Source organism: Dermacentor silvarum, chromosome 8 (assembly GCF_013339745.2).
Source record: "Dermacentor silvarum isolate Dsil-2018 chromosome 8, BIME_Dsil_1.4, whole genome shotgun sequence".
Taxonomy (NCBI): domain Eukaryota; kingdom Metazoa; phylum Arthropoda; class Arachnida; order Ixodida; family Ixodidae; genus Dermacentor; species Dermacentor silvarum.
In genome coordinates, this window is record NC_051161.1 from 152,184,244 (window position 1) to 152,194,450 (window position 10,207).

The window sequence follows — 10,207 nt, forward strand, 5'->3', positions numbered from 1 at the left end:
AACAAATTTTTCTAGGGCTTCGGCCATGTTTTGGTGCCAGAGTGCCGGTGCCTGAAATTGCCGAAGCTATGAAGCGTTAATATTATAGCACCATTCAATGAAGCACATTAAAGAAACTGGTTTATTGTGGGCGAACTTGTGCCCGGAAACGTAACACTAAAACACATTCATACAATTGACAAGGAGAATTAACAGGATCCCGTTCCACAGTCAGCCACGTCCGAAGATTGAGCACACGCGCAGCCGCGTGCGCGTGCACGAGAGACACGCGCTGTCTCGCCATGCGCGAGGCGTTGCTAGCGCTCTTCTAACGGCGGCGCGATGAGACGAAGGATACTTCGCGTGGAGAGATCTCTGCGGCATTACTCCCCCTCCGAAAACGCATCCCGATGTGCGTGAAAGAAATTTCATATACAGAAGTGTTTTCATTGTCTGTCGAAGTACGGCTTCATGCGGACTACATGTACGACCTCTGCAAGGTTGTGGCGCTTTGATAGCTCTTGTCCTAAAGCCCCTTGCTTTATCTTGTCAATGAGGAATGACTTCGTAATTCAGGTCACCAACTCGGCGAATAACTTCGTAAGGACCAAAGTATCGGCGAAGGAGTTTTACGTATAGGCCGCGACGACGCACTAGTGTCCATAAACACACACTATCGCCTGGCTCGTACTGAACTTCTCTGCGGCGCAGGTTGTAGTAGCTGGCGTCCCTATATTGTTGCTTGCGTATACGGAACCGTGCAAACTGCCGGGCGTCTTCAGCTCGTTGTAGGAAGTCGTCCACGTCGTATGGGTTGTTGTTGTTGTCAGCATCTACTGGTAACATAGCAGTCAGTGTGGTTGCGACTATGCGGCCATAGACCAGTTGAAACGGAGTGACCTCAGTAGGCTCTTGGACAGCCGTATTATAGGCGAAAGTAGCGTAGGGCCAAATTGCGTCTCATGTCTTATGTTCGAGATCGACATACATGGACAGCGTGTCGGCCGGGGTTCGGTTTAGACGTTTCGTCAGGCCGTTTGTTTGGGGATGGTATGCAATGCTTTTCCTGTGACTGGTGTGCGTCATCTTCATCAAGTACTCCATCAACTCAGCTGAGAAGGCTGCTCCTGATCCGTAATCACGACTATTGGTGCACCATGTCGCAGGACTATGTTATAAACGAAGAACTTCGAAACTTCAACTGCCGTACGTTCCTCGTTCAAGGCAGCCAGTTTCAGAATATTGTGTTAAATAGTCTGTCGCTACTACGATCCATCTCTTCCCTGTAGATGACGTTGGAAACGGTACAAGCAGATCCTTTCCAACTTAATCGAACGGTGTTTTCGGTGGGTCTATAGGTTGGAGAAGGCCGGCCGGTTTGACGGGTGGTGTTTGGCGCCTTTGATATTCCCGGCATGTCTTCACGTCATGCTGCACCGATTCTAATAACTTAGGCCAGAAGCATCCGAGTCGAATTCTGGCGAACGTCCGGCTGACACCTAAGTGACCCGACGATGCTGCGTCATGGCAAGCTTCCAAAAGTTTCGGTCGCATGGCAGATGGCACGACGAGTAAGAATTTTTCCTGATTGTGTTCAAAGTTCCTCTTGTAGAGCGCGTTATCTCCGAGGCAAAATGACAATAAAACTCGCATAAACATACGCGGAACTTGAACGTCGCGTCCTTCGAGGTGCTTGACGAGTGGTAGGAGTTCTGTTTCGGCCCGCTGATGCTCAGTGATTTCCGAAGCTGTTATCACAGTAACGAACGGGAAATCTTCTTCGTCAGAAGGAGTAGACTCCACTGGTGAGCAGGACAAGCAGTCAGCATCGTTATGTTTTTTCCCAGACCTGTATATAACCGTAATGTCGTGTTCTTGGTGCCTGAGACTCCACCCCGCAAGTCGTCCGGATGGGTCCTTTAGGAATGGTGATCGCTGACTGCAGAGAACGGCCTGCCGTAGAGGTAGAGAAAGCGGAACTGGCTGATAGCCCATATGATAGCCAAACATTCCTTTTCCGTCGCAGAGTAGTTTGTTTCAGCTTTCGAGAGGGGGCGGCTAGCATACGCTATGACTTTCTTTCTCCGTTTTGCCATTGAACTAGAACGGCGCCGAGACCAAGGTTGCTTGCGTCAGTATGGACTTCTGTGTCCGCCGTCTAGTCGAAGTGGGCGAGGATCGGAGGGGCTTGCAATCGTTCCTTTAATTCACTGAAGGCAACCTCTTGCTCTGCATGCCACATGAAGGGTGCGTTTTCTTTAGTAAGTCTCGTTAGAGGTTCGGCAAGTTTGGAGAAGTTTTCTACAAATAGCCTGTAATAAGCGCATAGTCCCAAAAATCGCTGGATTGCCTTCTTGTCTGTCGGCTCCGGAAATCGCGCAACGGCAACAATATTGTCGGTATCTGGGCCAACACATTGTGCGCTGATTACGTGACCGAGAAAACGAAGTTCTTGGAATCCAAACTGGCGTTTTTCAGGTTCAATGGTCAGGCCTGCGGAGCGGATAGCTTGGAGCACTAAACGCAGCCTCTGCACATGCTGGTCGAATGTTGCAGAAAATACCACTACGTCGTCTAGGTAAACTAAGCACGACTGCCATTTGAGACCCGAGAGGACACTGTCCATCATGCGCTGGAATGTCGCCGGCGCACAACAGAGGGAGGCCAAATAGAAGTGCTTTGAACTCGTACAGGCCGTCTGGGGTAACGAAAGCAGTTTTTTCGCGGTCTTTTTTGTCCACTTCTATTTGCCAATACCCACTCTTCAAGTCTAATTAAGAGAAAAATTTTGCATGTCGTAGCCGATCCAAGGTGTCATCAATGCGTGGCAGGGGGTGCACATCACGCTTGGTCACACTGTTCAATTTCCGGTAATCAACACAGAATCTCAGTGTATTGTCCTTTTTTTTCTCACAAGAACCACGGGTGACGCCCACGGGCTGTTTGATGGATGAATGACATCGTCCTTAAGCATCTCTTGCACCTGACTCTTTATGATCTCTCGTTTAACCAGTGATACTCGGTACGGGTGTTGGTACACTGGTCTGGTTGCTTCGTCTGTTATGGTAGGAGTTCGGTGTGCGCCGGTGTGCGCAATCGGCGTGCGCCGTATCTTTGATGAAGTGGAGAAACATTCTGCGAAGTCGTTTATGAGCTCTTCCATCACTTCTTTCTGGGTTGGCGACAGACTTGGGCTCATTGCAACTGACGTTATGGCGTCATGCGTAGTTTGTGCAGCAGGCGGCGTATGCGCTAAGCTACATACATCTGTGGCTTCAGTAACGCTGTGTAGAAAGGCGATGGCTGTGTTCTTTGCGACATGCTGAAATTCACTTCCGAAATTCGTCAGCAAAGATCAGCACACCCATCGCGTAGTTGAACAATTCGCCGTGCTATACAAATACCTTTCTTCAACCGTAGCTCGATGTTGGCATCCGCTATACCTTCCGAGTCGTCGAGTGCTTCACCTCTTACGCGAACCAGCATGCTGCATCGTGGTGGCACGGCTACGTCATCGTCAGTAATGCGCAAGGCAACGTGCTCTGGCTCCTCTGACTTTTGCATATCTATAGCCTGCTTCGTAGAAAAGGACACACAAGAATTCTGCAGGTTGATTAGGGCAGCGTTCGCTAGCAGAAAGTCCATCTCGAGTATTACATCCTTAGAACATTCCGGTAATACAATTCGGTAATGTACAATTTCGGTAATGTAAGCGACGTAAGCGATACCTCGAATTCCAACTCTCGCTGTGCATCTACCCAGGGGTGTAATGAGATGCCCACCAGCTGTACGTATCTGGGGTTCACTACACGGCATCATAACATTTTTCAGTTCCTTTGCGAGTGCATATCTTACGACGGAATAATCACCACATCTGTCCACTAAGGCATTCAGTTCGCGACCGTCTATGGTAATGCGCAAGCCTGAAGAAATGCTCTGTTTACTTATCTTATTCAACCGTTTCTGTTCGTCGCTGCTGCTCGGTAAATTTGACGGAGGATGTTGGCTTTTTTCTAACGTCTGCGGCCTCGCCTCCTCAGGTCGCTCGTTTTAGTTTTCCTGACGTGGTCTCAGTGAACGACGACTTGGTGAACTCGAGGACGGCCGTGGGCTAGGTGATCGGAAGCGTGTAGGCGCTGGTGATCGCGGCTGGTGTTGGTATCTAGCCGCGGGGTCCTGTTGTCTGCACAAGTAGTCCTCAATTTCCATGGGTCTTTCACCATTACGGGGGCAAGGTGCATTCATAGTAAAGCCGCGAAGACCTGCTCTGCGATATGGGCACATTCTGTAAAGGTGTCCAGCTTCTCCGCAGTGGAAACAGAGTGTCGTTCGGTCGGGTGCACGCCACAGGTCGCTTTTTCGTGGCCTCAGCTCTGCTAGAAGGGGTTCACTGCGCGGAGTCGGCTGGCGGCTACTAGGAGCTGCGAACAGAGCATTATGCACGGATGGCTGGCATAACACATCAGCGTACGTCGGCACGTGACGTATCGGTGGCGCTTGTTCGAGATGCACAGGTGGTGCCTCAAATCCTAGCTGCAGAATGGCATGCCGAACTTCATCGTGAATGACGGCGGCGAGAGTTGAAACTGTCGGCGCGGCTTGTGGTGGCTGCAGCTTTCGAAGCTCTTCGTTTACGATAAACGCACCAGTTCTATTAGCGCTTCGGTGTTGCTGCCTGGGCTTGCTGACAGGAGTTCGGCTGGTGCACTGCTGACATCACGATTGTAGTGATGGGCACGCTGCTGCAGTGCCTTTTCTATAGTCGTCGCCTCGGTGCGAAACTTATACCGCTTTCCATTGGGCGAACAGGAGCACTTCAAACTGCACTCAAAGTGCTCTCGCGGGTTCCGGCGCCTTCCAGTGGTCGGGCAGGAGCAGGGGCGTCGTGTTTCTTTGGTCGAGGAGGAACAATTTTCCGGCCCCGAGAGCAGCCGAGAGCAGTTCTCGGTGCTCCGTCGCCAGCGGCGGAGTAAAGAGAGCGCGAAGGAAGTCACATGGCCTTTCTTACGTCACTTCTGGTTTTATCCCCGGGGAGGCGAAGTCAAAATGGCGGAAGGCAGTTGCTAAGCGCCGCCGTCTGCACGAATTGGTGCTGCTTTTGGATGAAGACAGCAGCACAGATTCAAGCACAAGCTCCTCTTCGGACAGCGGCAGCGACGACGGTGACGATCTCGCGTTGTGTGAGATTATGTTCGAGCAGCTGTTTGCCCCGCCGGAGAAGCGACCGAAGGTAGAGTCGTATGTGGAAAAGACGGTTGCCGCGTATTCTGACGAAGAGGTGAGTCGCTGCATCCTACTTCAAACGCGTAATGAATAACCGGCCTGCTTTTTTTTATTCTTTACCTCCCCAGTTTCGCCGAAACTTCCGACTGTCACGGGCGGTTGCAAATTCCCTTGCTGCTGAGTTCGCGAAATCGCCGCACTATACCCCTCACGGACTGATCGCGGAGGCCTAGACCCCAAGTCCCCTGAAGAGCATGTCCTGTCCTTTTTGTGGTAAGAGATTGTAATTTTTTAGCAGTAAAGAGGTAAGCTGTGATCTAAGATGAGTGCTTGGAGAAATTTTAAGAGAATGAAAGTCACGGCACATCTAACCGGGAGAATGAAAGTCACGGCACATCTAACCGGGCGCGATGCCTGAATTTGAATGCACTAACTTGATGGTTCACCTATACCGATGTTTTGCTAAGTGCTTATATATGCTGCCTGGAAATTGTTTTACGTGTCACTGATCTTGCGTTAGCGCAATGCTTAAGTAATCGCTTTCTTACCACCTGCGAATTTCAATTTTCCTTATCACACTTAATTCTATTTGCGCATTTTTTTTTCTTTCAGTTCTCGCTTGCGCTGTTTTAAGACATTCTAGGGTAAAATACTGCTTGGCCGTTTTGAATCATTACAGAATTATCACATTTTTTGCAGGTATGCTGCCAACAAATCCTGCATATGGGATGTTGCAGGCCGGTTTGAGGTTGGGGAAAGCACGCAACACAGGATGATGTACCGCGTCATGGATTTCCTTCTCGACATTGCACCCCGCATCGTGACCTTCCCAGATGACTTGGAAAAACTTGCCAATGAGTTCAAGCAGGTGAAAAAAAGCCCTATTTTCAATTCGTATGGTTAATAGGTTTAATCAAAACATCATGTCAGTCACTTGCCATCTATGTGACTCTTCAAAGCTGTGTTTCTATTTAAAGAAATTTGTGTAACATCTTCTAAACAAGGCAGATACTAGGACACTCTTGAATTTGGTTTATTACAGCAAGATTAGGACAAGCAGTGACTTATCATTTATGTTGTAAGCTGCATGGGGATGCTGAAGAGCTCGCAAAACCATTGTTTTCAGGTAAATCTATTCAAAGAGTTGTAAGTTCTTCACACGTGCACATATTGAAGTTTTCGGAAACATGTGAAGCTGAAGCTGTCGATGCATTTCACGCCTTATTGTACTCATAACAATGCCAATGGATTTACGTTAGTACAGTACAAAAGCAACAGTCAAGGAAAGTATATGAAAATGAGCTCTGTTTGAAGCTTGAAGAATTTGGGCGCAACTTCACTTGCTACTTTATTAGAGCCCTTTGCACTTTCTGTGAAGCTTTCTAAAATTTTTTTCCCGTCTTTTAAGTTTCAGGGTTTCCAGACACTATTGGCTGTATTGACGGGAGCTATATTCCGGTTAGGTGCCCTGCTGGTAAAGTGCGGTCAGTGTATGTAAACAGGCACCACTACCCATCGTTGACGCTGCAGGGAATATCTGATAACCGGAAGAGATTCCTTGATGCCAGCACTGGTGCACCCAGTAAAGTTCACGACTCCATGATCTTCCGGCTTTCAACCATTTCGAAAAAACTGCCTCAACTCTGCGCTGGAAAATACCACATTCTTGGGGATGCAGCGTACCCATCTCGAGAGTTTCTGATGACTCCCATTCGAGACTATGGAAGCCTCCATGCCTCTGACAAGGCATTTAACACCAAACTTTCATCTACCCGAGTGCTAATTGAAAATGCGTTTGGGGAGTTGAAGGGTAGGTTTCCGCAGCTACAGCGTTTGGACCTCACGGCAGTAGACAACGTGACAAAATTTATTCTCGCATGTTGTGTCCTCCACAACATCTGCATTGACAATGGTGACTTGCCTGATAGCCTAGTTCAGGACACGCGTCTGAGCGCTCAGGCTAATAATGATCAGAACCCTACTGCAGCCGCAGTCGGCAGTGGAACATCTAAAGAAGAGAGCCTCTTACAGGCACTTGCAGAAGTTAAACGAGAAAAACTTAAGTCCAAGATGGGGCTAAAAACGAGGCAGCCACAAAATCTGTCATAATGCAAGCACAGTGCTCAAACATAAAATGCACGCTTGAATCAACGCTTAAGCAGAATCTGTTTTTGGCCGTGTACAGGAACATTGTTGCGTATGCAATAAACAGTCACGAAAAACCTGTTCATTCAAAGTGCACTTCTTTATTGCTTGAGCCCCAGGGCCTCGCGGATGAGCTGAAGTTTGTCTTCGTGCATCTTGCGGCGCTCCTGGCGTTCTTGAATGCGCTCAGCTCGCCGCTCGGCACGCCTCTTCTCCTTCTGTTTTTCCAGCTCTTCCCTGCGAGCCGCTCGCTCTGCACTAATAGCCTGCATTTGGTCAAAAAAATATTGCATCTGCTGCATACGACTAGTACTAGCGCGGAGTCCCCTTTTCTTGGCCTCTGTTAGCATTTTCGTGCTTTCCCCACTGTTTGAACCGCTCGCCAGAGTGCTGGAGTTTTCAGGTGAAGTTGAGGGCGCGTCAGCTGAGCTGTCGGAGCTTGATGAAGTTGCCTTGTAAGTCACTCCAAAAGAGTCCCTTTGGACTTCGTGCTCCAGACTGTCATCAATGCTTTCAATTTTTCTCATTTCATCGTCAAATGGGACAGGGCAAGGTGGAGCGCCTGATTTGTTGTTATTATCACACGCCTTTTTCTTCTGCCTTCTTACCGTTTTTATGCGATTTTCACATTGCTGTGGCGTTTTGTTGCATCCAAGCACATCAGCCAGATCCTTGGAAACCTGTATAAAAAGCATCTTCTTGTTCTTGAACTTCTTGAAAGGGCCAACCTGAGGAAAGTACTTGTAATAATAATCTAGCAGCAGTTTGGTTTCTCCTGGTGTCCACTCGGGAGCTGAAACAGAAATAATGCTATAGTTTACTCAAAGTACAACATGTGTCGGGCACGGCAGCCGGTAGAAGCTCACCTCCGCCACCTCTTTTCACATGGGGCACTGGGTCCGTTACCCTTTCACCGGCGTTTGACGCAGTGGCGGTCACTGCACGTGAAATTAAGGTGTGACTATAAAAATTATGCCGAGGTGCCTATTCTGTGCGACTTGAAATGATAATGTTTTTTTTTTATTCGCGTTAGTAAACGCCTGCTGTCGCGATGAATAGATCATGCTGAACGCAAAGAGGCTTGCTTTGCATAGTCAAGCAGGCATACAAAGTAATTTGAACGCGTCAACCGGTAGAAGTGACGAAAAACCGCACGAGAAAGTTGGACAGTACAGCACAGGAGTGCGGTGTCGTGACGCATACATACGCAAATTACGTGCTCCGTTCTCGTCCGTCGCCGCCTCACACGCCGCGACACTCCCGTTACCTGAAATGGTCCATTCAGCACGATAAATTAAAAGAAACTGGTGAAAGTACTGCGAAATACGGCCCCATGCCTAGTAGTTGTTGGCGCTTACCGTCTGGATTCTCGTCAATGTTCTCCCGCATGAACAAGGCGTCGATAACAACTGTAGTGAGCACAAACAAAGCCGTGAGATTGACGCTGTTATTTCTCGCAGCTAATTTTTCGGAAACACGATGCTTACCTGGTGTAGATGGTAGCGGTGACCCCTTTATCATGGACATGAACATCCGCTGAGCTTCTTCATTCATCATCATGCGGAAGGCAGACACAAAACCACCGACATGCACTGACCGAGCTGGCGCGGAAAAACTGCGTGCGAACACCGCGAGCGCGCGAAATGTTACGCGAAGCGAGCGCGGGAAAAGTTTGGTCACATGACGCTTGACGTCACGCGCTCCCCCTCTTTGCTCTGCTCTCGGAGCAGCGGGAATGTTCCATTCGGCAGACGAGAGCACCCGTCCCCGCTACTCCCGTGTGCTGCTCTGGCTGCTCGTTCCCCTTGCTCCTGTTCGCCCAATGGAGAGCGCCATTAGCAACACTGCGTGGTGGGTTGCGAACGAGTCCTGCGAACAGCTCTTGCTTAACGCCACGCATCAGATGGCGAAGTTTCTTATCTTCGGTCATGTTTGGATCCGCACGCTTGAAGAGGCGGGGCATGTCCTCGATGTACATGCCGACACTTTCGTTAGTGCGCTGGTTTCTGGCTTGTAGAGCGTTATCTCCCTTCTCTCGCCGATCGGTGCTGGCATACGTAGCAAGCAACTGTCGCCGTAATTCTTGCAATGAAGACAATGCTGCTTCATGGTTCATGTGCCATGTCCTCGCTGACTCTTCTAATGCGAAGTAGAGGTTGCGAAGCTTCCGTACCTCGTCCCATTCATTGAAATCTGTGACTCGCCCGAAATGTTCTAACCAATCTTCCACATATTCGAACGCATCGCCATGGAAGGACTTAGGCGTACGTGGTGATACACGATGAGCGGTGATGATGCCACCGAGCTGGTCGTGGTTGTGCCGTCGCTGGTAACTGTTGCCTGCACCGCGGTAGCAACAGGAAGCAGTCCGAACTCTGGCGGGTCTCCTCGGAGGCGACGGCTTGTGCGCTGGTGTACAGGAGTTAGCTCTCCGGGTTCCAATCCCTGAGGGTCAGGGCTCCGCTCTCTTGCGCATTGGGCACTTCCAATCATACCCCGCACCTCCACCAGAAATGTACCACTCTTAAATGAAGCACACTAAACAAACTGGTTTATTGTGGGCGAACTTATGCCCGGAAACTTAACACTAAAACACGTTCACATAATTGGCAAGCAGATTTAACAGGAACCCGTTCCACAGTCAGCCACGTTAGAAAATTGAGCACACGCGCAGCCGCGTGCGCGTGCACGAGAGACACGGGCGGTCTCGCCATGCGCGAGGCGTTGCTGGCGCTCTTCTAACGGCGGTGCGATGAGACGAAGGATACTTAGCGTGGAGAGATCTGTGCGGCAATATGAGCTTAGGATTCAAAGCACGGCCGCTGGATAAAAAAAAAAAACTTTTTTTATCCAGCCGCCG

At 49.5% G+C, this 10,207-nt stretch overlaps 1 protein-coding gene and 1 pseudogene across 1 annotated transcript; one reads left to right on the plus strand and one right to left on the minus strand.

The window, feature by feature from the left end:
- The first annotated feature begins 5,034 nt into the window (after positions 1-5,034).
- Positions 5,035-7,424, plus strand: LOC119461768 (putative nuclease HARBI1; annotated as a pseudogene).
- A 24-nt stretch (positions 7,425-7,448) lies between these two features.
- On the minus strand, positions 7,449-9,176 carry LOC119461769 (uncharacterized). The gene is made up of 4 exons (XM_037723147.2): positions 8,706-9,176; positions 8,555-8,614; positions 8,214-8,285; positions 7,449-8,140 (listed from the first exon to the last, which is right to left on the minus strand). The coding sequence occupies exons 1-4, from the start codon at positions 8,905-8,907 to the stop codon at positions 7,449-7,451; spliced, it is 1,026 nt and encodes a 341-aa protein (XP_037579075.1). The 5' UTR covers positions 8,908-9,176.
- Positions 9,177-10,207: the final 1,031 nt, after the last annotated feature.

Excerpts from the sequence above, each read along its gene's own strand:
- LOC119461769 (XM_037723147.2), bottom strand. The coding sequence starts at position 8,907 with ATGATGATGAATGAAGAAGCTCAGCGGATGTTCATGTCCATGATAAAG. Across the intron at positions 8,615-8,705 it reads CATTGACGAGAATCCAGACG|GTAACGGGAGTGTCGCGGCG; the intron begins GTAAGCGCCAAC and ends GGACCATTTCAG. Across the intron at positions 8,286-8,554 it reads GAACGGAGCACGTAATTTGC|TGACCGCCACTGCGTCAAAC; the intron begins GTATGTATGCGT and ends TTTCACGTGCAG.